The sequence below is a fragment of the Taeniopygia guttata genome, chromosome 20 (genome assembly GCF_048771995.1).
Source record: "Taeniopygia guttata chromosome 20, bTaeGut7.mat, whole genome shotgun sequence".
NCBI classification, from domain to species: Eukaryota; Metazoa; Chordata; class Aves; order Passeriformes; family Estrildidae; genus Taeniopygia; species Taeniopygia guttata.
This window is the reverse complement of record NC_133045.1, coordinates 2,054,983-2,082,757: the sequence shown is the minus strand read 5'-3', so window position 1 is coordinate 2,082,757 and position 27,775 is coordinate 2,054,983. Positions and strand designations below refer to the sequence as shown.

Here is a 27,775-nt window from a genome sequence, read left to right as displayed (position 1 = left end):
AAAAGAGAGAGAATGGAATAAAACCCAAGAGAAACCAGTAATGCCCAATAGTTGCTCATGCCCCACTAACCAATGCCTCACCCATCCCACAGCAGTGATCAGTGGCTCCTGGCCAACCCCCTCCCAGTACTGTACTGGGCAGGAGGTTCTGTGGTCCGGAATATCCCTCTGGCCACTTTGGGTTGGGTCTCCTGGCCATGCTCTCCCCTTGCTGGCAGAGCATGGGACACTGAAAAGTCTTGACTGGGCTCCAACCCAAACATCTGTGTGCAGCCAACACTGTTCTCATGCTAAATCCTGAATGTAGCCCTGGACACACTTCTGGGAAGAAAATTAACTCTATCCCAGGCAAAAGCAGTGCACTGGAGCATCCCAGGAAGAGATAGGGGTTTGGGGAAGTGTAGTTGTCATCCTTGGAGGTGGTTGTTTCAGTGGGTCCTGGAAGGAGATGGGGTCCTTGACCCTTTCCAAGGAGAGGCACATCCTGTGGGATCCAAGGAGAACATGGGCATCTTGGTTACAGAGCCGCCCCCACACCTTCTCTCCCTCTCTCTGCTTTACAGGGAGACCTTCTGCCAGCGGGCACCCAGCTTCCTTGACTACCTGTCCAGCATCCTGCAGAAGTACCCGGACGGAGGGCAGATCCTCAAGGTCAGATGCACATCACCCATCCGGGATCTCCTGCCCAGCAGGGCAGCGTTACTGCAGGCAGTGGGGCTGGTCCCTGTCCAGCACCAGCCCAGGGCCTTGGTGCCCAGCTGGGAGAGAGGGTTGATGCTCTTCTCAGGGCCTGGAGGGCCCAGGTGACCGGGCACTGATCTGGAAACCTGAAGCACTAGGAGGCTGGAGGGAGGCTGGCTGGCAGTGGAGAGCAGGGCTAGGGGGACAAACTGAGGGAGGACTGCTGAGTTGGGATTAAGCTTTGGATGATGGGAGGCACCGTGGGGATAAACGTGGGGCCACTGGGTGGGCATCTGGGGCATTGATGGCTTGGGATGATCTGGGAAGGCAGTGGTGTCCATGTCATCTCTGTGGCCTTACGGTTCCCTTGTCTCCAGACCTACCAGGTGTGCTGAGCCCCCCATACTTGGGCGTGCTGGACCCTGAATGCCAGGTGCTGCCTGGTGCTGGCAAGCGCTGGGACGTCTCTGAAGCCCAGGACCTTCCTGGCCTTTTTGAGCCCTTCTGGGCTGGGCTGGAAGCTGTGGGACAGCACGGTGCTTCAGCCCAGGGCACCCTCTTCTGCTTCCCCCTTCGCCGGCAACCCTCAGAAATTGCTGCAGGGGTCTCCAATGCTGAGCGCATCTGCAGCCTCATGCAGACTTTCCTCACAGAGGCCCCTCTTGCCCTCCTCTTCCTCCGCCATGTCCGCCGCGTGGCCCTGCACCGTGTGGCCCCTGATGGGGTCCAGACACTCATGGGAACACTTGTGGCATCCCCTCAGCCTCTCCCTGTCCCAGTGCCATCGGGGGGTGAGGGGCTGAGTGTGGCGTGGTGCCTGGTGGCCCTGCACAGGGATGGGGTTGGTACTGGCAGCAAGTGGCTGGTGGCTACGGGCAGGGCCACTGAGGGGCCAGTTGTGGCTCTGGGCAGACAGCTGGGGTGCAGCCCTGAGGTGAGCCTGGCACACCCCCTCCACGGGGCCTGCCAAGGGCGGCTCTGCTGCTTCCTGCCGCTGCCAGCCACTGATGAGACGGCCACAGGGCTGCCCGTCCATGCCAGTGCTCCCTTTGCCCTCTCTGATGATCGCCGCCATCTCCGCTGGCCCCAGGAAGGTGAGGAGGGTGAGGAAGATGCCCACTGGAATGCTCTTCTGCTGCTCGAGCTCCTGCCCCGGGTCTACAGCCACCTGGCCGCCATGGCCGTGGCGCTGCCCGGTGCAGATGCCTACAGCTTGTGGCCAGAGCCCGAGCGCACGCCGAGCTCCGGCCGGATCCACAGCCTGGATGTGTGTGTGCCAGGAGCTGGCGGCTGCCCCCGTCCTGCTGCCGGCCGCAGACGGGGCGGCGGGGCGGCTGCGGGCCCTCGAGGCTGTGCTGCTGCCAGAGGCTGCGGGCGATGCTGCCACACGGCAGCGATCCAGGCCTTGCTGCTGGCAGCCGGGGAGCCGGTGGCCGAGGTCCCGCCCCACGTGTGGAGGGGGCTGACTCTGGGGATGCCCAAGGGTCTGCGGGAGGCCACGGCGGGACACGTGCGGGAGGTGCTGCGGCGCCACGGGGCCGCAGAGCTCCCGGCTGCCGGCCGCCTCTGCCTGCTGCGCTACGTGGCCGGGGATGGCTGCCACGCTGAGCTCTGGGGCCTCCCCCTCCTGCCTCGCGCCGACGGAACCTTCGTGGCCTTTGGAACTGCGTCAGCCGTTGTCTACGTGGACACATCCGACTGCCCCAGGTGAGCGCACGGCCCCCGGCAGCTCTGTTCCTTGCAGAGTGGGCAGCAGAGCCAGTTGCCCGCAGTCACAGCTCTTGCTCTTGAATTGGGGACGGGAGGCACGGCCAAACCTGGATATTTGGCCCTGGATATTTGGGCTCCTCACTGCCCTCCTTCTCTCACCTAGTGTCACCAAGTGGGAGGTGAGGCAGGTGCCCAGGAAGCTGCTCCCCATTACCCTTCTGGTCCCCCAGGACATCTGTTTGTTCCCACAGGGAGCTCCTGCCTGGCTTGGCCGGGTCCTTCCTGCCCTCAGACCTGGAGCCAGGCTTGGACAGCCTCCTGCGGGGCATTGCCAAGGAGGGTAAGAGATGGGAGTCTCTGGACCACTTTTACGTCCCCTGCTTGCCCCCCCTAAATCCCAGCATCCCCAGGTAACCTTGTACACCTTGGGTTCCTCTGCAGCCCCAGTATCTCCCTGTACTTCCCTGTCGCTCTGGAGATGCATGTGCTTGCTGTTCTTCCCACATTGCTCTGTCCCCTCTGTGCTCCCTCGGGTCCTGGGTCTCACTGTGTTCCTCATCTGAAGATCTCTGTGCTCCCCAATACTGGTTCCCCTAACACCTTTTTACCTCCCACATCTCTTCCTTATATCCCCACCCATCTGGGGTTTTTGGGTTCTCTGTGCTCCTACTAAGGGTATCCACCATCTCTCCAGAGCCCAGGTCCTCCCACATCCCCCATGGGGGCCACCCATCCCCTGCAGTTCTTTTTCCCACATCCTGTGTCCCCCTCCCTGCCAGGTCCCAGGTCCCACAGGTTTCTAGTCCAGCCTCTGCCTCTCGTACACAGGTCTCTTCCCCAACCTGGTTCTGCTGGATCCAGCCGTGACTGTACAGACCCTGCGCTTGGCTCTGCCCCGCACCTGGACATCCCAGTCTTCAACCCCAGTGACCTGGTGCCCAGCCCAAGGGCTCCCCCAGCCCCCAGCCTCCTGGTTCCCAGCCCTGTGGCAATTTCTGGCCCACCACGTGGAAGACCTGGGCCCTCTGGAGGGGCTCCCTCTCATAGCTCTGTCCTCACTGGATGCCCCCACTGTCCGTCTGGCTCCACTGATACCTGAATCCAGTCTTATCTTCCAAGTATGGGAAGACCAGCTCCTGCCACCTGCTGTGGCCTCTGTGCTGGAGATTCTGGGTTGCCCTGTGGTGCCACCAAGCATGTGGCACCGCTCCCTGTCCCGCTATGTCCTGCCTCCATCCCCCCTCAATGCCCTGCGGGCCCTGGGCAGGCAGGGGCCTGCAGCACTGGCCTCCCGCATGGCTTCGCTTCCTGATGCAGATGTGGTCGTCCTCCGTCTCTATCTGGCAGACGTCCCATCCCTGAGCAAGCAGGACATGGGCACTCTGGCTGCTCTGCCCCTCTTTCTGCCACTGCCCTGCTTGGCCACCCCACAACCCACGGGGCTGGTGCCAGCCGCTGCCACCCCGGTGCTGGAGCCAGAGCTGGAGCTGCCCCAAGATGTGGTGCTGCCGGAGGCCGTGTTGCGGTGCCGGGATGAAGTTGACCGGCGGCTACTCGGGAGGCTCCAGAGGCCCCTCATCAGTGCAGCCTGTGTGATGCTGAAGGCCATCAGAGCCGTGGCCCAAGGCGCATATGCGGGGAGAGTGGCTGAGACACAGGCTCTCCTGCTCTGGGTACTGCAGCACGGAGACACTGTTTTTGCACAGAGCCCCCCGCTCCAGCAGGCCTGCAGCAAGCTGGCCTTCCTGGAGACCCCTGATGGCCTCGCATACCCACAAGACCTCTACGACCCCTGTGACAGCACCTTGCAGGCCCTGCTGGCCCCCGAGCGCTTTCCTCCTGCTGCCTTCCACAATCCATCTGTCCTCCGTGCCTTGAGGGCCGTGGGCTTGCGGCACGGTCAGGGGTGCCTGCTGCCCTCAGACATCCTGGCAGCTGCAGCAAAAGTCAGTCAGGGCGGCACGGCAGCTTTGGACAGGGCTGAAGCACTGATCACAGTCTGCAACCAGCCCAAGGCACTGGATGGCTTCAGCGCTGCAGAGCTCAGGCAGCTCCAGGCCCTGCCATGGGTACCTCACTCCAAGTGCACAGGAGAGCCTGGGCAGCCCTTCCTGCCCCCCAAGGAGCTGCGATCCATGCAGTACCAATCCCTGGTGGGGCTTGCCATGCCCCTGACTGATGCCTTTGTGCCTGAGGCAGAGAAGAAGCTGGGGCTGAGCCAGACCCCACCACTGGAGAGAGTGTGGGAGCAGCTGAGAAAGCTGGCGGGGCGTGGGGACATGGATGAGGTGGGTCCCGCTCTCCAGCCCATCTAGTGGCACATGCAGGAAAACCTGAAGGCCTTTGGGACTGCCCCAGATGGTGCTGTTGTGTGGACTGAGTGTGGGCTTGTCCTGCCACGTGATGCTGTACTGGGCTATCCTGAGAAGTTGGAGCTGGGGCTGCTGGTGCCCCGGGTGCCCCCTGACTTCCTGCCCTACAGCTGCCTCTTCAGGGCTTGGGGGGTGGCTGACGGGGTGAGTGAGGAGAGGGCGGTGTCGGCCCTGCGCTCCCTGGGGCAGGACATAGACAGGCGCAGCTCCAGAGCAGGCACTGCCACAGAGTTGCAGGTGGTTGTAGCAGTCCTGGAGTGGCTGAAGGGACGGGGCCACCAGGGCAAGGGCACTGTGCCAGTTCCTGTGAGGATCCCGCAGGGCTCGGGCTTTGCCCTCCGCCCAGCTGCCTCTGCCGTGTACCTGGACATGGAGCTGGAGGAAGAGGAGGATGTTCCAGAGGTGGTGCACGAGGCAGAGCCTTCCAGCACAGCCATGTTCCTGGGCACGGAGTGTCTCAGTACACGGGTGCTGGGCCCGGAGCCATTCACAGCCTGTGGCCCCTCAGAGCCCATCACTCTACGCCTCCACAACATCCTCCGGGAGTATGGCGAGGAGGGCGATCTCTTCACGGAGATGGTCCAGAACGCAGAGGATGCCAGCGCTACTGTGTGCCGCTTCCTCCTGGACCTGCGGAGCCACAGAACGGCCACCTCTGGGCTGCTAGACCCAGGCATGGCTGCCTGCCATGGCCCAGCCCTCTGGGCCTACAACAATGCCCTGTTCTCAGAGGATGACTTCCAGAACATCACCCGGATTGGGGCTGCCACAAAGGAGGGCCAGGCAGGCCGGATCGGGCGCTTTGGTCTGGGCTTCAGCTCTGCCTACCGTGTCACGGATGTGCCAGCAGTGCTGAGCGGGGAGACACTGCTCATCTTTGATCCCAATGGCACCCATCTGAGCAAGCACATCCCCAGGGCCGGCTCCCCTGGCATCCGCCTGGACTTCTCTAGCCGGCCACGCATCCTCCGTGTCTTTGCTGAGCAGTTCCAGCCCTACAACGGTATCTTTGGTTGCTGCCTGCCTGAGTCAGACCCTTTCCAGGGAGCCTTTTCCGCTTGCCTTTTCGCACTGAAGAGGAAGCTGTGACATCGCAGATTTGCTCTGAGGCCTTTGGTGCAGAGCGCATCCAGTCCCTTGGGACTGCTTTCCTTGGCTCTAACAGGCTCCTGCTGCTCTTCCTGAAGAACGTGAGGGAGCTGTCTCTGGAGATGTTGCCAGACACGGCCACTTCTACAGAGGATACCATGCCTCTGGCCATGCTGCAGCGAAAGGAGATCCGAGGCTTGGGGTCCCCTGGGGATCCCCCAAGTTGGGCAGCCATTGAGCAGCTCTCAGCCTGTGAGGAGGAATCCAGGACAGTGTGGCACTACCTGGTTTTGGTGTGTCAGGGTGACGGGGAGTTGCTGGAACTGTTTCACCAGAACACACAGGCAGGACTCCATCCTCCACTTCCCATGGCTGGTGTGGCCCTTCGTCTTGCCCCTGCCAAAGATGGCAAGTGGGTGCCACGTCTGGATGCTGAGAAGGGGCAAGTTTTCTGCCACCTTCCCATGCCGGTCATCTCAGGGCTGCCAATCCACGTGCACGGGGCCTTCAGCATCCTCTCAAATCGCAAAGGGCTGTGGGACACGGCAGAGCGGGGCAAGTGGAACCGAGTGCTGCTCCACAATGCCGTGCCGGCGGCCTGGCTGCGGGCACTGGACCATCTCCGTGCCATGCACGAGGCAGGTGAGTTGAAGAACTATGAGTATCATGTCTTCTGGCCAGACATTAGCACTGCCCATTACCCCTTTACAGAGGCTGTGACTGGTTTCTACCAGGCTGTGGCAGCCAGGAGTGGCCCAAGGCTCTTTTCTGATGGCCATTCCTGGTGCTCACTGCAGGACGCCCGCTTCCTGCACCAGACTGTAGAGAGACACCCTAAGCTGGGTACTGTGGCGCAGCGAGTCTTTGCCATCACCGTGCCCCATCCACTCTTGGCTGTGGCCTTGCCTGGGAAGGTGCAGGAGGGCCTCGGGAAGGCGCTGGATGCTGGAACCTATGACTGGAAGCGCTTTCTCTGTGAGCTTGTGCTTCCCAACTTGGAAAATCTCCCTGACGTTGACCGGAACCTGCTGCTGCTCCATGCGCTGGATATGTCTCATGAGGATGTGGACAAAGTGCTGCAGACAGTGCCCTGCATCCCTGCCACCCCTCATGGCCACCTGCAGTTCATCTATCACCTGGTGCATCCCAGAGGTCGCGCTGCCCCTTTATACAGCCCTGAGGATGGGCGCTTCCCCACTGGGCATGCCTTCCTGGAAAGACTAAGCCAACTGGAGAGGCTGGGCATGGTGAAGAACACCGTAGCCCTGCCAGAGCTGCTGGAGAGGGCAAAGACTGTGCAGCTTCTCTGGACCAAGAATGGTGCCCAGGGCTGCCAGAGGGCTGCCTGCATCCTCGAGTTACTTCAGGATGCAGTGAAGAAGAGAACAAACGACACCCTGCAGGCCACTTTCCCAACTGTGCCCTTCCTCCCTGCTGTACTACGCAATGGCAAGCTTGTGCTGCTGCCAGCTGCCCAGCTCTACCATCACCTCCATGACCCACTAGTGGGACTCACCAAGCCTATCTTGGCTCCTAAAATGCTGGGGAAAAACTTCAGCCTCTCCGAGGAGGTAGCATCCTTCTTGGGGCTGGACCGGCAGATATCATCAGCTCAGGTCCTTGAGCAGCTGCGGGCACTCAGACATTTCTCCAACACTCTCCCTTTGGAGACCCTGCAGTACAGCACCAACTGCTGCTACAAGCACCTGAACATGATGCTCCAGGAACAGCACTCCAGCCGGGATGAGGTCGCTTCTGCAGTGGACTCCGGGGAGCCCTTCATCTTGATGGGCTCCCACTTTGTGCCGGTCACAGCTGTGGCTGAGAAACTGTCATTTGAGGCTGCCCCATACCTTTATCAGCTCCAAGAGCAGTACAAGCCCTACAGAGAGCTCTGGGAGTGTGTGGGGCTGTGCCACACATTCACCTGGAATGATTATGCCCAAGTGCTCTGCACCCTGGCAAAGACACATGCTGGAAAGCCACTGCCGGCCACGGAGCTGGATCTGGCCCTGCGGCTGGTGTCTTGTGGCTTGATGGAAGATGGCACCCAGCCAGATGCCTGCCACACCCAGCAACTCTTTCTGCCTGATGAGGAGGGCATTTTGCACCCATGGGACAAGCTCTACTTCAATGATGCACCATGGATGCCGTTGGACAGAGATGTCCTGCTATGCCATAAACAGCTGTCCCGAGATGCAGCCCTGCGCTGTGGGGTGGCCACCATACGCCACCGAGCACTGGAGAGGAGTGAACTCATCACTGATCACCTGAGCCTCTGGGCACAGCCATTTGGTGCCCACGAAGATTTGCCAACACGACTGAAGAACATCTTGAAGGAGTACTCTGAGTCCGCTCCTGATATGGTCAAGGAGGTGCTCCAGAATGCGGATGATGCTGGTGCGGGGCTTGTGCACTTTGTGTGGGACCGCCGGCAGCACCCAGCAAAGGCCACTTTTAGTGAGAAATGGAACATCCTGCAGGGCCCTGCCCTCTGCATCTACAACGACCGCCCCTTCCAGGAGCATGACATTGAAGGCATTCAGCGTCTGGGGGTGGGTGGCAAGCAAGGCCGGCAGGATGTCACAGGCAAATATGGCCTTGGCTTCAACACTGTCTACCACTTTACTGACTGCCCAGCCTTCCTGACTGCAGACAGTACCCTGTGTGTCTCTGATCCCCATCTCTACTACATGCCCACAGCCACAACTGCGAAGCCTGGTAGCATGTTTGCTGTTGACACTGACTTCAAGAAAAATTTTCCAGACATTTATGACACCTTCCTACCATCCTTCTTTAACCTGAAACAGGGCGTCCTTTTCCGGCTGCCGCTCCGCACTGCAGCTGAGGCTGCCAAGTCCAGGGTGTCTGACATGGTTGTGCGAGACCAAGACCTCAAGGACATGGAAGAAACACTGGCTAAGGAAGGTGAGGACTTGGTGCTCTTCCTCCGGCATGTCAACACCATCATCTTCTCTGAGATCCCCCCAGCTGGGAAAGAGTTGGTGCAGAAGCTGCGGGTGAGCACGAAGGTCACGGAGGAAGATGCAAAGTTGAGACAGGATTTTCAAGCAAGATTAAGCAAAGTTGTGGATGGGAACAGCCCCACCTCTTTCTCCTATACCATGAAAGTCAAAAATAGCATGGCTAAGACCACAAGTTTGTGGAGGGTGGTCGCCCAAATTGGGGTGCAAGGTGGGGCTGAGGAGTCTCCGGTGCTTAAATGGCTGCCCTATGGGGCTGTGGCTGCCCGCCTGGAGCCTCTGAACCGAGTCACAGGCAGAGCCTTCTGCACCCTCCCACTGCCCTTGATCACTGGGCTGCCTGTGCACATCAATGCTAACTTCTCTGTGGATGCGGCCAGGTGCAGTCTCCACTGGGACAAAGGCGGCACAGAGGCAACCTGGAATGACTTCTTGCTCCGGCGCTTGGTGGCTCCACTCTACTGTTACTTTCTCACCAGGCAGTGGAAAGCCCTGGAGCCAGAAAAGCTCCAGTACAGGTCCCTGCAACTCTGCCAGCAGCACCTGGACTTGCACTTGCTCCAGTTTTTCCCTGTTACAAAAAGAGTGTTACCTGTCTTCCAGGGCATGGTGAGAGAGGTCTACAAGCACATCAGTCATGCACGCCTGCCCCTGGTGCCTGTGTACCACAGGAAGTCATCTGACACGGTGAGAATAACATGGGCATCTCCAGGTGGTTCGGACATGCTAACAGAGCCATACTTCCTCAAGGAGAAGTCTCAGCCAGAAGTCCAGGAAGTGCTGCAGCAACTGAACATGAAACTGGTTCCAGCATTCACCCACCTGCAGCAGATCCGCGAGGAGTTTGTTGAAGCCCAGGTGAATGCTGTGGTCTTAGGGCCAGCCTCTCTCCGGTGCTTCCTCAAGGCCCTGGCTCTGCCTGTGCCCTGCAGGCTGGCTGAGACACCCCTGAGGACCCCAGAGAGCTGCTTCTACCTGCTGCAGTACTTAACAGGATGGAACAGGCACTCCCAAGGTACTCACAGGGAAGGGGACAAGGCAGACCTGGAAGGCCTGCCCTTGCTGGCCACAGAAGATGGTCTTCTGAATGCTTTCAGCATCCACCACCCTGTCTTCAAGAACTCCTTTGCCCACCTCTTCCCCAAGCACAGCCACCGTTTTGCCCAAAATTGTATTCCTGAATGGATCCCACCTTGCTTTGTGAAGGAGCTTGACCTCCCAGAGGCCACACCACTCATCCAGGAGGCATTGGGTCAGCTGGAGTGGACCAGAGAGGGGGAAAACTGGCTCAAGGAGCTGTGGACCTTCTTTGACAGGATGGTTCCCTCCAGGACCTCAGAGGTGGACATGGAGTCATTCGTGAATCATCTCCAGAATATGGCAGTGCTGCCTACTCAGGGGAGTAAGACAGACTCAAAGCACCTATTGCCACTATTGTCTCTCTCCAAGGTTCTTTTTGAGTGTCACTCTGAAGTGGAAAAGGTGCTGCACAAACTGGGCATCCCTGTGCTCCAGCAGTCCCTGCTGCCCTGGAGATTTGCTTACTGTTGCCTGAAGCCAAGGGCACTGCAGGTTACAGATCCCAGGGCTGTAGTGGCTCATCTGGCAGACACAAGAGCTGATCTGTGCTGGGGGGATTTAGGGGAGCAGGACGTGTCAGCCCTGCTAAGGTTTGTCCAGCAGGGAGAGCTGGATTCACGTGCACTGGAGCAGCTCCAGTATCTGCCTCTCTTCCAGAAGTTTGGGGGGGGCTACGTAGCTGTGGCTCCCTACCGCAAGGTGCTGTTACTCTGCAGACAGTTCCCGCCAGTGCCCTCGAGTGCCCAAACCCTGTACGACTTGGACAAAGACATGCTGCTTCTCACACCAAGCCCGCACCACCAATGGCTGGCCAAGCGTTTGAAGTGGGAGTTCACCGATGATCAGGAGCTCTTCCTGACTGTGGTACTTCCCCGGCTGCCCCAGCTCACACAGCAAGACCTCCTGGAAGCTGTATGCTTGTTCTTTGTCCTGCAACCCAACTGTTCCACTCAGAGCATGGACGCTATTGTGGCAGCTTTTCAGAAGGTGGCCTTTATACCAGATGCCCACAGAACACTGTGCCTGGCCTCCTACTTCTACCATGACATGCCCTCCTTCCACACCCTGCGGCTCCAAAACCGCTTTGTGCCTAAGTCTTTCTTTAATAAGCTACCTTCGAACTGCAAAGAAATTGTGGATTTCTTCCTTAAGGCAGGTGTCCGCACCAGCCTCTCTGTAGAGGACTTTGTGGCACTGGCTGAGGAGATAGAGCGTGAAGCCACTCAGGCTACATGCCATGCTGCAGAACTGCTGGAGCGACAGCAGGAGATGCTCAAGCAACTTGCAGTCTTGTTGGAAACTCCTGAGTCAGTGTGTTTCCTGAGGAAAATTGCCTCAATCCAATTCCTGCCTCCACTGGATATCCCCCCAAACTTGGTGAACCTCCACCCTCCTTTTGCAGACTGCACTAAGGCCGTGGCTCTGAAAGGCAGCGTTTCCTACTGCAAAAATGTGGCTGAGCTCCTGTGGACATCAGCCACCATCCTGCCAGAATCCCTTGAACTTGAGGAGAGGTCCCTGAAGGCCATGGAAGTCCTTGTAGAGATACCCACTGCCCTGGTGGTGGCCAACCTGGAGCATGTGTGCAGGGCAGCCTGCTCGACACAACTGCAGGTAAGCACACGGGCCAGAGTGCTCCAGAGCATGTACAGCTTCCTGCAGACTCATCTGAAGGAGGTGGACGCAGAGCACCTGGCTGAGCTGCCCATGGTGCTGGCCAAGTCATGGGACATGGCCAGGCCACGGCAGGTGGTGACATCCCTCCCAGACGAGGCTGACTTTTACCCCTACCTCCTCACGCCTCACCCCAACGTGGCTGCCTTTGCAGATCTCCTGCAACACCTTGGCGTCGTCCTGGTCCCCACACTGACTCACTACAGCCGTGTCCTGGCCCAAATCTACCAGGAGAGCCATGGCACTGGAAGCCTTTCCAGTAGCCAGAAGAAGACAGTCCTGGTGGCCACACGGCATTTCTTCCAGCTGCTGCGGGAGGAAGCGGAGCCCCCCGATTGCTCTGCTGTGGCTGAGCTGTATCTGCTGAGCACTGCTGACTGCCTGGAGCCATCCCACAGACTGTGCTTCAATGACTGTGTGCCCTCAGAGACCGCTCGGGCCCTAGAGAAGACCTTTGTGTTCATGGCTGCACTGCTAGTGTCTGGCTGTAATGTCAGGTGGCTGCTGCAAAGGCTGCCAGCACACCTGCAGCCACGGGCGCTCTCAGAGGTGACAGAGAAGCAGCTGGAGGAGGGTAGTCCTCAGCCATGTCGTTACGGCTCTCAGTGCGCTGCGCAGAGGCGTCTCCGGACGCTGCTGGTATCCCCGTGGTTTAGGCTGGGGCTGGAGTCCCTGCTGCATTGGCAGACCCCCAAGGCAATGATGGGAATGGAGGGGGATGGTGGCTTTGCAGTGGAGCAGGTGAAAGTGCAGTGCTGCAAGGACATCTGCACTGTGCTGGTGCACAGCGGGGCAAAGGTGGAGGGCAGCTCCCAGTCACAAGTTATTCATGCGTGCCTGTCTGGTGGTGCTCAGCGGCTCCTCTCCATCCAGCATGTAGACATGGTGCTGAACCGGCAGCAACTGAGGGTCGTGGAGACACTGGCACAGGAGATCAATAACATCCTGGGTGGGCAGCTGGAGGCACGCGCTTTATCCGTGCTGCGTGAAATGCTGGTCTGCCAGGAGCCACAGGACGTGGCCTTGGTTCTGGAGGAGAACAGTGTGGCACTGGTGCATGCTGCACCAGAGCCAGAGAAAAGGCTGCAGGAGGAGGCTGAAGCTGATCCATGGAAGGATCCCAGCCTGCCAACCTTGAGGCCTCTGCATGATGTCAGGGGGCCAAAGGGGTGGGTCCCATACAAACCTGGCAGTGCTGCCCAGCACCACAGACAGGGAGGCTGTGGCTCCTGGCTGAGCAGCCAGGAGCTCATGGCCCTGACTCCATCTGTCCCCGAGGCCCTGCGTTGGCTGTGTCAGGCCACGAGTGACCTGCAGGCAGCCCGCAATGACATCCGGCACTGCTGCCCCAACTGGGTGCTCTTCAAAGTGCACCAGGCCCTGGAGAAGGCACTGGTGGCGGCTGTGCTTTGCCGTGGTGAAGCTTTTGCGGGCCATAGAGGGCTGCTGGGTATGGCCCAAAGGCTGGAGGCGGAGGAGCCGGAGCTGAGGGGCCTTGTCCTGGACGTGCAGTGGCTGTGTGACTGTGGTACGGACGGCAAGGCCACACAGTACCCGAGTTACCATCCCTTTCCCGTGACCCCCAGTGAGGCCTTCCCCAGCGTGGATGAGGAGGAGGTCCTGAAGCGGGCACAAAAAGTGCTAGTAACACTGAGGGACCATGTGGGCAGAAAGTGACAGGTCCCTACCACGGCGCACGGCACCTGGGCCAAAGGACCATCACGCGCCCATCAGAGACCCACCATGGACCTGCTGTGGACTCGCCGTGGACTTGCCACAAACCTGCCACAGGCCATTCCAGACTGTCCAGCCCTGGCAGGGGAGTTTTGGTGGCAGACCAGGGCCCAGACCACTGGACATCACAGAGTTGCCTGTGCCATTGGCGTGTCTTGAGTGTGCAGTAAATAAAGTGCAAAATAAATGCTGCAATGCTGGAAGACCTTTCACTGACAGTGGAGTCAGGGACATGAAGAAGTCATGGGCAATAGGTGTGGAGAAGGCGGAGGGGGTGATGAGGGAGTTTGGAGAACTGTGTTTGGTCAATTTTGGCTAGCCAGGGGCTCACCGAGCCACTCCATTACGTCCCCTCGTTGACTGAAAAGGAGAAGAAAACGTGATAAAAATCCCACGGGTCAGGGAGATCACTCACCAATTACTGCCACAGTGAGAACAGACTCACCTTGGGGAAATGAATTTCTTTTAGAACCAATTAAACAGAGTAGGAAAATGAGAAATAAGAATAATCCTAAAACCACCTCCCCCTACCCTCCCTTCTTCCCAGACTCAGCTTTATTCCACTCGGGCGGTGGAATGCCGATGGAAGTCCGATTCCTGCGGTGCGTGCAGGAATTGCCAGACCTGTCCCCCGGGAGCGCTGCTCCTAAAACGGAGCCTACTGCCACCGGACGTAGCTTGACAGCCAGTGAAGATAAAGTCCAAGGACCTCAGGATTCTTCTGCCGTGGGGTCAGAATGTCTTTCTGGTCCCATGTTGGGCACCAAACTGCCATGTCCTGTCCCCACTTCGTAAGAGCAGATCTCTTGCCAGCCCTGGCTAGCTCTCCACGGGGCGATAGAGCAGCGAGAGGCACTCTCTGCTGAACCCAGCAGGGCTTTAGAGCGTGCCTTCGTGGGTCCAAGGATATTGCTGATCCCACCGGCAAGGAAGGAGGTGACACTCTTCTGGGGATAGGTCCAAGATTTATTGTGACTCCGAGGAGAGCCCCGGAGCCCAACTGCACTCGAAGGGATCCAGCAGAAGAGGGTGAGCTCTGAGCCTCGAACAGGCCCTGATATAGGGAGGGCGGGGAAACCCGATCAGCCATTTGGGAGAAGACATGGGTGTGGCCCTCCGAGGGAAGGACAACCAGGGTATCCACTTAGAAGGGAAGAGGGGAGGGACCCCAGGCCATTGTCCAGTCACTCAGTGACCCTGGCAGAAGCCTCCAGACCAAGGGGAAGGGTGGACAAGTCACCCAGGAGGGGTCAGGGGCATGGATCAGGGTTTTTGGGATTGATGGGACACACAGGTACTGATGGGAAAACCTGGGATGAACCAAAAGGGCACAGGAGGGTACAGAGGGCTAAACCATTTTGAACATACATATAGTGGAAGCTAAAAACACAACTCCACACTCTTCCCTGTGGGGATGGTAAGACACTGGCACATGTTGCCCAAAGCAGCTGTGGCTGTCCCATCCCTGCAAGTGTCTGAGGCCAGGTTGGAGGGGGCTTGGAGCAACCTGGTCTGGTGGCAGGTGTCCCTGCCCATGGCAGGGGCTGGAATAGGATGAGCTTTGAGGTCTCTCCAGCTCAAACCAGTCTGGGATTCTATGCTGAGGTGAAACATCACCATAGTGATGACAAATCCAGGGCTTACCAAGCTGCCATGGCATCATGTCCATTGAGTGGTCCCTGCCAAGGTCAAAGGGCAGCTCCTCAGGAGACAGGGTCATCTGACTGGGCCAAGGCTGCAGAAGTGGGGTGCCATCGCTCAGCGCTGAAGGCTCAGGTGCCCTGACAGGTGCCTTGACCCTTGACCAGTAGAAGGTGGAGGCTTTTGTGCCTTCAAGGCGGGGCAGCCTGAGCACATGGCTTCTGCCTCTGCTGCCTGTGGCTCTCCCCTGTCTGGGCAAGGGATGCGAGCTGAGCTGAGGCTGGACATGCCACCAGTGCGTGGTGTGTCTGTCAGCCTCAGGGACCATAGAAATGGGGGTGGCTCCAGCCAGGAGGATGCATTGCTGCTACTCACTGTGACAGAAAACATGGAAAACAGCAAGTTTTGGTTGCAAGATACAGCTTAAAGACTAAGTAGCAGATGAGAGAAAGGAATGTAAAAGTAGACACACGGGATGTTGAACAGAACTGGAAGCAGAGGAGAAAGAGATTATAAGGCACCTAAGTGGGTTTTGTGGCACAGTTATGTGACAAGAAACAACAGTGCCTGCCCTAAGAGAAGTTCAAGGCAAGGGCACTTCCAATTTGGAGGGCTCACAGTGCATATGACCACCAGAGATCTCTTTAGATGATCCTCCAAGACCATAAAAGGACTTCCAGCAAGAGGCAGAGGTGGGTAAAATAGTTCTATGAGAAGTAATGTTTATGTATGAGCTAGGAACTACCTTGTGATATGTATGATCATGGTGGAATAAACCCCCTCAGCATTCTTGCTCACGTGATGCAGGGCAGGCTTCTTCTTAACTCCGTAACTGCTTCCACAGGAATGTCTGTACACTCCTCCTGGATAACTTGATTCTTCTTCCACAATTTTTTCTTCCACATTCCTCCTTTCTGAGATGAGGTTGATCACAAGTTTCCGGTTCACTTGATCTCCTATCACCCAGGGTTGGGATTCTGCTTTTCACTTTGCTAAGTTATTTTAAAATATGCCCTCAACCCTTGACCTTCTCATCCTCAGCCAATTCTTGAGTATTTTCAGGATCAAGAATTCCTCCCTCCTAGCAGAGGTCATAGAAAGATGAGTGAATTATACAAGTTTCAAGTTTGGCCTGTCATCATTAATGGAAAACTTGATCTGGGAGGGAAAGGATCTCAGAGAATTGCAGCTTCAGCCCTTGCCTAGGAATTGTTCCTATCTCCAAAAAACAGGGGGCTTCTATGCTTTGAAGAATAGTCTTTGCATGATCTCTACAGCCCAGCTTTTACCTTCCTCAGAGGGCTCCCTCCCACAGTATGTCACACCAGTCTGGCACAGTTCCTGTGCAGGTGACATCCACTGTCACCAACCACAGGACCACTTTTCCTTTACCCACTGCCAGTGAGAGCGAGCATGGATCATTACATTTTTTCCCACATAAGATATGGAACAGAAATCCCTGTTATAAATCCTGCCAATTCTTTCTGAATTTGTACATACAAGCAAAGACACCTTGCACAGAATCTACCTTCTTGGAACCCTGGTGATCAGTGGCACAAAGTCTAGCGGTGGAGCCTGGAGGACAATGCTGAGCCCAGTCCTTTCTGACACCTTTGTTAGTAAACTGGGTGGTGGGGCCAGGGTGTGCCCTCCCACAAACTGGGAGCAGTGGCTGAGCTGCCAGAGAGAAGTGCTGCCATCCAGAGGGACAGTTCAACAAGGGTGACAGTTCAATGGCAAGTGCTGAGCCGTGTCCTTGGGAAGGAACAGGCACAGGCACTGGTATCTGCTGGGGGCCACCCAGTTGAAAGACTGAAGTTTGGCAGGGTCCTGCTGGACACCAGGATGCCCACGGGCCAGCAATGCGCTCCTGCAGCAATGCAGAACAGCGTCCTGGGCTGCACTGGGAGCTGTGACACAGCTGGTGGAGGGAGGGGATCCTTTCCCTCTGCTCCACACCAGTGAGGCCAGCCCTGGAGTGCTGGGCCCAGAGCTGGGCTGCCCAGTACAGGAGACAGGGACAGACTGGACAGAGTCCAGCTCAGGGCCATGAAGATGATGGAGGGACTGGAGCATCTCTGCCGTGAGGAGAGGCTGAGAGAGCTGGCACTGCCCAGCCTGGAGCAGAGCAGGCTCAGGGCATCTCATCCCTGGGGATAAACACCCGGGGGGAGGCTGCAGAGGGGACAGAGCCAGGGACAGCCCCACGGGCCTCGGACACCAGGTGACACACAGGAGGGGCCCTCCGAGCTCAGGAGACACTTCTGCACTGGGAGGGTGGCTGAGCACTGGTGCAGGTGCCCAGGGAGGTGGTGGAGTCTCCATCCCTGGAGAGACTCAAAAGCCACCTGGACGCGTCCTGGGCAGCCGGCTCTGGGTGGCCCTGATGGAGCAGGGGCTGGGCAAGGTGACCTGCAGAGGTGCCTCCAGCCTCCCCCAGCCCCAGATTCTGGGACTCTGGGAATAAACAGTTTCCTAAGGACAAAATGCTCCATGCATGGCAGGTTTCTCCTGCTCTCACCAAAGTGGTTCATGTCACATGTCTCCTTTCTGCAGATTCCTCCCTGGAGTGAGGATGCCTCTCAAGGTCATGCCTTGAGGCTGAGAGAAATGTTTGCCCGTGGTCATTGGTTTGGGTGAGTAGCATCAATGTTTAAGAATTGGTTTTGCTGGCTTGACTAGAATTGCTGCAATATTGCTTCAAAATATAATGCACTATACTGGAAGTTATAGTTCCCTGTACTGAGTAGTAAATAACCCAGAGAAAGATCTATTAGTTTAATCATAATCATAATAAACTCTTTATTTTTCTATAAATATATCTTACATCCTATGGAACAGAGTTGTGTAAAGGTTCAACTGCATCTATGCTATTGTTTAAAGATAAACTACTGACTAAATCTAAGCCTGCATCCAGCTGCAGCCTGCCTCCTCTGAGACATTCAGGAAGCAAGGAGGTCCTTTCTGCACCTCGTGTCTCCTGCCTGCTGCCTGCACAGCTCTCCAGGTGGTCCTGTCGGTCTTGGGCCAGCTGTGCCTGCAGAGGGACACCTGAAAGAGGCACAAGGCCTGGCTCAGACAAGCCCAGGCTGGCAGGAGCACCTGCAGCCCCACGGTACCCGCTCCCGGGGCAGACACAGCCTCCAGCTCCAGCCCTCACCAACACTGTGCCCTGGGGCAAGGGGAAAGGAACAGGCTCCCAGACAGAACAGAGCTCAGATGATCAACAAGTCCAGTTCAAGGCCGGTAAAGCCTTCCCACGTACATCCCTCAGCCACCACAGGTCAGTTAGAGAGAGTTCTGAGGGGATTTAGGAACCCAACTCTGATTTCCAAAGCACACATTTGGGCCACTGACCCCTTTCTCCACAGGCTGTGCATCAGCAGGAGGGCTGCTGCTCCCCTGAGCTGCTGGAGGACTCTTCCATTTTAAAAGTTTACCGATTTTTATGGGCAGACTTGTGGACAGGAAACGTAATGTAGTCTGGGAGGAACACTCTCCTAAAAGTTCTGATTCTTCTCCTTTCAGGTTCCACCTGCACATTGGATGGGAGAGAGGGTCACAGAAACCTGTCAGCAAACATGGGGCAAAAGGACCTCTGGGCATCATGGCAAGGAGATCTCTGCTCTGAGACCCCAAATTGCACTGGACAACACTGGGGGCAAAAAGCTCTCGCTGGGGGCTGTGCAAGAGAGGCCAGTGTGTGTGCAGGGACACAGGGCCATGGAGGGAGGCAGTGGAGTGAAGGTGCCCTTGTGAAAGCCATGGGCTGCCCCAAGAGAGGGAACAAACAAAAGGGTGTGCCCACAGCAGGGACAGGGCGAGGCAAGGAAACAAGCAGAGGTCTCCAAAGCAATGCCTGGGCTAACGTGCCAAGTTCCAGAGGAGCCTGAGGCTCTGCAGAGGCAGCAATAGCCCATTTTACCTGTTTGCCATTTCTTCTGGGCTCGGTGGATAATTCGGGACTCTCTTTCTTCTCCTCCTCTGCTGATGCAGCCAGCTGCTTAGGTTCCAGGCTGGTCCCTGAGCCACGGAACAGCTGTTCCACTTGTGCTTCAACATCCTGCTGGGTATGCAGAGAGGAGATGATGCCCATGCTTCAAACACCACAGAAACTGTCCCTCAGAAATCTCCATCTCGGGAAGCGTCCTCAAAGCACCAGCAGGGCAGCTGCTCTTCAGCCCTCTCAGCACAAAACTCAGCTGGGTTTAGTCCATCACTCTGCTCACCTGCTCCATTCTTTTGCACCCAGAATCCAGACCCCCACGTGTTTCCTCCCCTTAGTCCATCACTCTGCTCAACTGCACCATTTCGTTCCACACCAAATCCAAACCCCAATGTGTTTCCTCCCCTTGTGTGGGCACAGGAGAAGCAGCTCCCCAGCCCAGATTTTGGCCTGGAGCTGATTTGAACAGCAAGCTCCTGCACAGGCAGCCCAGGGTCAGGGAGAAAACTCTCCCTCTCCCAAACTTCAGAGCATTCCAGTCAGGAGCAGAGCACAATGTGGGTAACAAAGCCCAAGGTTGAAGGGGCCTTCCAGCAATGCTGAGGCCTTGAAACTCCAACTCTTCTTTCCCGATACCAGGAGCTTGTGTTCCAGAGGAAACTGAGGCTCTGCAGAGGCAGGAAAAGCCCAGTTTACCTGCTCACCACTTCTTCTGGGCTCGGTGGATACTTCAGGACTCTCTTTCTTCTCCTTTTCTAATGATGCAGGTGGTTGCTTGGGTTCCAGGCTGGTCCCTGAGCCGCCTATCAGTCGTTCCACTTCTGCTTCTGCATCCTGCTGGGTATGCAGAGAGGAGATGATGCCCATACTTCAAACACCACAGAAGCTGTCCCTCAGAAATCTCCATCTCGGGAAGCATCCTCAAAGCACCAGCAGGGCAGCTGCTCTTCAGCCCTCTCAGCACAAAACTCAGCTGGGTTTAGTCCATCACTCTGCTCAACGGCACCATTTCGTCCCACACCAAATGCAAACCCCAATGTGTTTCCTCCCCTTGTGTGGGCACAGGAGAAGCAGCTCCCCATGCCCAGCTTATGGCCTGGAGCTGATTTGAACAGCAAGCTCCAGAGCTGGATCAGTCATTCTGGGCGAGCCAGGAAACAATCTGGCAGTCAGTGGTCTCTGGCTGGAGCCAGGCAGACAGACAAGGCTGCCTGCTGCAGCCCGGGCTGCTTTACCCACGCAGCCCTGGACTGACAGGGATAGAGACCCACCTCTTCATGGGAAGAAGCACTGGAATAGCTCAGGGACTCTGGAGTGGACTGAAGGTCAATGCCAGTGCCTCCCTGGATACCAGACTCTCCCTTCAGGATGTCCAAGCCTTTCTGCAGACACACTTTGGCAATTTTACACTTGCTCAGTGCAGCACTCAGGGCACTCCCTCTTCCTTTCTTCAAAGCAGCAGTCCCATGCTCCAACTTTTCCTGCTTTATTTCCTTTTCAACGTCCAATTGTTGAGCTCTTTCCTGGTGATTTGGCCTCTCAGGTGCACACATTTCATTCTTCCTTTTCACATCTCTCATTTGCTGCTGGTTCAATTCCCGTTCATGCTGCCAAAACAGGGAGAAAAAGGGTCACTCACTCCCTCTCTCGGTTTGCTTTTCAGACCAGATCTGGACCCCTGCTGCAGGGGCAGGCACAGGCTGCCCCTCTCTCTCTGCCCCTCGGCATGCTGCAGACCTTTGCTGCTTCCCCCCTTGATGCTGCTCTTGCCCAGCTCGCTCAGCCTGTCCCAGCTTCCTTTCCGCCCTTCCCCGACCTCTTGCAGCTCCACTCCAGCGCTCCTTTGGGCAGGAGCTGCCAGAACTGCAGCCACGATTTCAAGTCCATGCTAAGCAGGATTTAGGCAGTGCCACGAGGACATGCTCTCCATCAGGGAGGAAGGCAAGAGCAAACACCCCCAGCATTTCCTTCCCTGGGGCTGGGCTGCCAGGAGTGCTGTTCCACCTCTCCTGTGTAGAGTTTCCATGGCCCCATCCCCGAGAGCCCCACTGCCCTCTCTTGGAGCAGCAATGGCCAGATCAGTCTGTCATTCTCTGCTGCCACTCAGGACGAGTTCTCCCCTTGCAGGCACACGTCCTGGTGTGGATCAGCACTCGGCTTTCCTCTCTTCTCTCCCCACTGGCTGCTCTCAGATGGCCAAGGCCAAACACCTTTCTATTAACAGCAGTCTTGGTCTTCTCACCTTCCCTTTCAGATATTTAGAAATGTGAACATGGGTTTGGACACAAGGAATTCCCCAAACCATGCAATGGCCATAGAGAGAGTGTGGAGATTGAGAACTAAAGCTTCTAGGGAACAGAAGCCCAGCATGGAGGAAAATCAGCAGCTTCAGCATTAACTGCCTTTGGCATGACTACAACATCTCCTCCTTATTCAGAAGAATGCAGTTAGAAAAGTTTAACTGAAAAAGTCTGCTCCTTAGAACTATCACCACAAGGTCCAAACATAGCTAGGAATTGGCCCTCTGTGGCATCTGCCAATCTTACCAGCACATCCTTCCTTTCCTTCTCCAGGTTCTCCAATTTCCTCTTCAGAGATGCCACCTCCTGACGAAGAGTCACAGCCTCTTCCTGTCTTTCAGTGGCCTCTTTCTCCAGGGCACTTTCTCGAGAAAGGTACTTGAGTTGTGTCTTCCACCAAACTGCAGCAGGGAAGGGAAGAAGAAGGAGAAAGGGACAAGCAAAGACAAGACACACTGATGTGCATCCTGCATAGACAACAGCACTGTCTTCTCTGCCTGCCGGTGTTTGCCAGGCCCTGAGCACACAAGGGCTCCAAAGCTGACAGAAATGAAGGAAACTTCCAGGCAGAGTAAAAAGCAGGAATGAAAGGGGCAAGGTTCAGAGGGATGGGAAAGAGTGTTTGCTCTTGGTCTTGTGCAGAGGGAGCAATCCAAGAGGGACAAAGGAGAGGGGATGCCTGTGCAGCCCTGCTCAGAGAGGCCAATGGCCTGGAGGCTCTGGCAGGGCCTGGAATTTGGGGGAATCAAGCTGAGGCATCCAGCTGCAGCTCCTTAACAGAGACACAGCACCTGAAAGGCTCCAGCCCAGGATCAGCCCTAGCACAGCCAGATGGCTCTGCAAGCCACAGCATCTTTCTCAAGAAAAAAGCTTTCACTGGCACTTGGAGGGATAAATTTCCTGCTGGCTGTTTTTCCCCTTTGCCATCTCTGGGCACTTTTCCTCTGCGAGGCATCAGCAAGATCCTTGCAGGTGGGACAGGGTGGGGCAGTGGCTGGGGGAGGAGAAGCTGTACCTTGCTCAATGTGCTCCAGCTGTTTCAGCAGCTCCTGATTGTAGGCTCTGAGATTGTCCCTCTGAGCCTGTGTCTTCCTCAGCCCCAGCTCCATGGCCTTACACTGTGTGGCCATGGCCTCTGCTCTTTCCTCAGAGCTCTGGAGCCTCACACGCAGCTCAGACACCTCAGTTTCCAGCAGCTGCTTCTCTTCAGTTGCCTGGCGAGCTGTCTTCTCTATCTCTGCCAGCAGCATGGCCTGCATCTGGAAGAAGGATGCACAGAGCCTCAGGGACAGGGCTGCTCCTGAGGCCGCATAGTGCACAGTAGGGAGAGGAACAAAGGAGAAATTATTTCGGGCAAAAACCATGCCAAAACCAGAAGGCACAGAAGCAAGGATTCCAATGGAGACAAATGTAGAGAAAAGAGGGAAAGGGAGGCAATGGGCATCCTTGAGGCTGCAGCTCTGAACAGCAGCTGAGATGGCTGCGCTGGAAGTGCCCTGCCCAGCCTGCCACAGCCACCTCTGTGTCCCCACATTGCTCAGTGCTGGCACAGGCACCAACTCTGTCTGGGACAACACTGCTAACAGAGGGACGGAGAAGCTCCAGAGGAGGCTGCTGCTGCTTCCTCTCCCAGATTTCCTGCTGGGAGCCGGGAGAGAACGGTGCAAAACTTCGGCAGCAGACACCAGATCCAGCCTGGGCCTCAGGGTGCCGCAGCAGCCCCGGGCAGAACACGGCAGCTGTGGATGCTGCCGGGAGGGGAAAGAGGTTGGGGCCTCCAAGCCAAAGGTGCTGCTGTGTGTCCCTGGAGAAGAGGATGCCACTGCACAGCTTACCTGGGTGTTGAGCTCCTGCATTTGTCTCCTATGCTCAGAACAGAGCTGCTCTGCCTGCTTAAGAGCAGAAAATAAGCGAGACACACGATTTTTCAGCACCAGGTTCTGTTCTTCCAGTTTTCGGAAGCACTGGTTCTTCTCCTCCAGAGACACAAGCAGCCTAGAAGGGAAGCAAGCAACTCATTACTATATGATATCACATTCTATAAGCTCTTAGGACTTGCAGCACCTCAGGGAAAAACTCCTCTGTCTGATGAGGTTTGTCTAAACAACTTGGCTGTTTGTTCCCCCTGCAGTCACAGCCCAACATGTGCCGACTGTGCTTTTGCTCCTGAAAGAACAGGGAGTCCTGCCTACATGCCCTACCTTCTTTTTGAGATGGGAATGTGAATACAAAGCTAATGAAGTCTTGCAATGAAGACTTTAGAGGAGAGGAACAATTTTCTTCTGACTAACCAGGCTCCAAGGCAGGGAGGTTTGGTCAACATGGAAGAGACATTTCCTTCCCCAATCTTCTACGTCCCGGTAGGAGGAGCAGCAGCCTACAGCCAGGGGATCTGTGGCGAGTTCCCTAAGGTTTACCAGCACCCATCCTACTTTCAGCTGGAGAAACAGAGGCCCAAGTGGCAGCCAAGGCTTGGAGCAAAACCTGATGGCAGATGCAGAAGGCTCCAGGCAAGCAGGAGTGCCCTGCCTCTCCTTTGTCTTTGGTTTGGAAGAAGAATCCTGTGGCACTGAAGACTGGCAGGACTCGATCAGCTGGAGGAGCCCCCCATCCCCTGGTCCTGTTTCTGCATTCTTTGCACAGTCAGTAATGCCTGTGACTGTGCAGGGTGGCAGGGAGCCTGCTTGACCCCCTCCAGGCCCCAGGACACATTTTATGAGGAACGATGCCACAGAGCCATTCTTGTTTCTGGGCTGCCTCTGAGGGCAATCTGGCCTAGATCAGCAAGCAGGGCCTTAAGATGGTTCTGCCCAGAAAGAGCATCAGAAGCCAGGCTGATCCACATCCCAAAGGCTTCAAGGTACAAGACCCAAGGTGGGGCTGATGGATGGATCCAGCTCCTTACAATGCAGCTCGGGCAGCTTCAACACACCCACCTAACAACACAATACCCCCTAGAGGCAAAGGACTACCCCAAAAGACTTTGACTGCAGAAAAACTCTAGCTGAAGGCTTAAAAGGAAAGAAAATGAAAGACAACATCCAGACCATGAGAAGTGTCTGCACCCAGAGTTCAGAATCTGCCACTTAAGAAATGCTGCCAGAGGCCCTGGCAGGTGCAAGGATGGCAAAGAGGGAATCCATTCACCACAATGCAGAGTCCCACAGGCTTTCATTTACCTGGCTTTTTCCTTCTCTAGAGTATGCACAGAAGCCTGCAATTCTGAATTGTGCTGAGCCACTTCTTCCCATCCACTCCATTTCCTCTCCAAGTTCTGCAGATGCACTTGCAGCTCCTTGTTCTGTTGTTTTGCCTCCTCCAGCATCTTCTGGGTGTGCTCAACCTCCAACTGCTTCTGCCTGGACTCTTCCTGGGCCTCCCTCACATCTTGCTGGGCTCTCTGGACAGTCATTTCCTGGGACTCTCGGGAGGCTGCCAGCTGAGATGTCAACTCTCCCACCTCCAGTCAAACAGAACAAAGCAGTCAGAGGCTACAGCCACAGCTTGTCACTGTCAGCCACAGCACAGGCTGTGAGGAAAGGCAAAGGACAACTTTCCATTTCTCCCTGTCCTGAGAGCACCAGATTCACACTGGATATGGACAACTTGTTGCAGTCTCCAAGTGGCCCACCACCAAGGGCACCTGAAAAAGCACCTCCCACACCAAGGCTAGCAAGGAGAGGCCAGCAGGAATCCTTGCTGATGCTTGCTGGCCAACAGCCCAGAGGACTAGCCCAGCTGTCCAGAGCAGCAGCTGAGATTCAGCAGAGCTTTGGGCGTCCTGAAGAGCAGCTGCCATGGAGTCCCCAGAGCCTGAGACAGCCCCAGGGATCACCCCATCAGCTGCTGCTCTGCCATGGAAAAGCAAGAAGGCCACAGACCCCTCCCTGCACGGCTGCAGTGCCACTGCTGTTTCACTCACCTGCTTTTCTAAAGCCTCCCTCTGCTCAAGGAGGAGATTCATTTCCTCTCTCAGGCCTTGTAGCTCTTCCTCGTGCCTCCTCTGCGCTGTCTGGACTTCACTGCGAGCTGCCTGCAGCTCAGCTTGCAGCTCTGCCTTCAGATGTTCCCTGCTCACCTCCAGCTGAGATATCTGCTGCTGAGCAGCACACAGCCTGGATTCCAGGCTCTCCTTTGCTGACCTACAAGTTGCACACACAGAGAGACATGAGTTGCTTGCCCCAGACTCCCACAGCCGGTTATTCCAGGACAATGTGGCTCAAGATCCTCACACCTGAGTATGGGAAATAAGTGACGTGGAAACTCGCCCAGACAAGGCACATTTGTGCCATGTCAACAGCAGAGCCGGGCCCTCGCAGTGACTGCCCAGGCCTTCCCTATGGCCTGGCATAGCACAGACAGCCCAGCCCAACTTGGCCTCAACAGCCAAACCTTCAGTTGCTGATCCTGACCTAGGACACGGGGTAGCTGTGTCCAAACAGGCTGGAGCGATGAGCAAAAGCCCAGCCCCTGCTCACAGCCCTTCTCTCATCAGCACTTCCAAGCTGCTCTGCAGGGGGACACAACAGACTCTTGTCCTGGCTGACTGCTGACTTTTTAATGCTTTTGATAATGGACACAAAGGTACATCATCTTCCAGACACCCTGTATTTAGGAGACTTCAGAATGACTTTGCATGACACAGTAAATTCTCATGGTCATAGCAGCACTTGTAAAAAATCACAACACCCTTTTGTCTGAACAACAAGCACCTGAATGCAGGGACTGCAGTTTAAACCCTTGCAAGGTCATGGAGCAGACTTGCCACCTTTATTTTAGTGTTGCTGGCCAAGCAGGCAGTAGCCCAAGGGACTTGTCCTTCTTTACAGAGTGAGAGGGACCATCCAAAGGGACCTTGGCAGGTTTGGCAGCTGGGTGCCCATCAACAATCAGCCAGGCTGTTGAGAATTCCAAAGAGCTTTCCCTGCTGCGCTCTAACCAGCTCTAGGGCCTGTCCCACATTTCTCAAGCTTGTGCTTGGAAGCTGAAAGCCCCCAGGGTTTTCAGCAGGAGCCTCTGGCTTCCCCCTGAATGGCAGCCTGCTACTCCCAACGTGCCAAGGAAAGAGCCTGGAATGCTGAAGGCGAAGCTTCAGTCCTGACCATCAGGATCATATCAAGCTACTTGGTAAGGAACGAGGGGTGTTCAATGCCCAGAACAAGGAACCAAACCCCAGAGAAACTTGTGGTTTCACTCAGCATCTGCATGGTTTAAGTACTACTCAGCTCAGGGCTGGGTGGATTGCTCTGGGCTTCCCACAGGAGTGTGCTCAGCGGCACAAACAGGAGCCCAAGGCTCGAGAGAGCTTTGCTGGCTTTAGGTGTCAGAATAACCTTCACATTGTGGCATATTCTTGTTCTTGAGATGCTTCCATATTGTGTCCATGGACTGTAAAAGCATCTGAAAAGGCTCTGCTGCCTGCCCTTACCTGGTCTCTGCCAGCTGCCTGGAAAGGTCTTGTCGGAGCCACTCCGTGGCTGCCAGTCGGCCCTCAAGGTCAGCCTTCTGGGCCAGCAGCTCCTCCTCTCGGCACACCTGGGCCAGTGCGTGCCCTTGGCCAAAGGATTCCTCAGAGGAGTCCTGGCTCAGCTGCTCCAGAGACCAGCTCGACGAATCTTGCTCCTGGGAGAGCTGCAAGTGGGACAAGGCACAGCTCGAGCCCTTCCTCAGGAGCCCTGTGCAGAGCCAGCCAGTGGCACCTCGCAGGCAGCCAGAGGACACGGAGCACCTGTGCTCTGGGCTCAAAGTTTCACAGCACCTGTCCTGGGCAGCTCTGATAGCCTGGGCTGCCAAAAGCCTCTGGCACTGTTACCTTGCAAGTGCTGTGTCAGGCCCTGCTGCCCTGCCTGGGACCAGACAGCTCCTTCCCAACACACATCCCTCCTCCAACCTCCGTGTTGTCACCCAAAACCACTGCATCTTCCACAAGTGCCAATACCAATTACTCTGAGCACCAGGAGTGTAGCTGCTTTTCAGCCCTTGCTCCAAACCTCTGCTCAGTTTTGCCCATTCCTCTGCTCACCTGCTCCATTTCTTCCCACACCAAATCCAAACCCCCATGTGTTGCATGGGCACAGGAGAAGCAGCTCCCCATGCCCAGCTTATGGCCTGGAGCTGATTTGAACAGCAAGCTCCAGAGCTGGATCAGTCATTCTGGGCGAGCCAGGAAACAATCTGGCAGTCAGTGGTCTCTGGCTGGAGCCAGGCAGACAGACAAGGCTGCCTGCTGCAGCCCGGGCTGCTTTACCCACGCAGCCCTGGACTGACAGGGATAGAGACCCACCTCTTCATGGGAAGAAGCACTGGAATAGCTCAGGGACTCTGGAGTGGACTGAAGGTCAATGCCAGTGCCTCCCTGGATACCAGACTCTCCCTTCAGGATGTCCAAGCGCTTCTTCAGAGACCCTTTGGCAATTTCACTCTTGTTCAGGGCAGCAGTCAGTACTTGAGTGTACTCCCTCCATTTCTTCAAAGCAGCAGCCCCGTGCTCCAACTCTTCCTGCATGTCTTCCCTCTCTACTTCCAATTCTTGAGTATTTTCTTTAGGATTTCTCATCTCAGGTG

General features: G+C 56.3%; 1 protein-coding gene and 1 long non-coding RNA gene across 2 annotated transcripts; one reads left to right on the top strand and one right to left on the bottom strand.

The window, feature by feature from the left end:
• The first annotated feature begins 817 nt into the window (after window positions 1-817).
• On the top strand, window positions 818-13,519 carry LOC140680365 (sacsin-like). The gene is given in 6 exon segments (XM_072917049.1): window positions 818-1,944; window positions 1,946-2,070; window positions 2,073-2,388; window positions 2,643-2,731; window positions 3,220-5,793; window positions 5,796-13,519. Coding segments are annotated over 6 exon segments (11,535 nt in total). The 5' UTR covers window positions 818-985; the 3' UTR covers window positions 13,268-13,519.
• Window positions 13,520-17,775: 4,256 nt separating this feature from the next.
• On the bottom strand, window positions 17,776-19,027 carry LOC140680393 (uncharacterized). Its single transcript, XR_012051597.1, has 3 exons — window positions 18,891-19,027; window positions 18,323-18,500; window positions 17,776-18,016 (listed from the first exon to the last, which is right to left on the bottom strand). It is a non-coding gene; the product is annotated as an uncharacterized lncRNA (long non-coding RNA).
• Window positions 19,028-27,775: the final 8,748 nt, after the last annotated feature.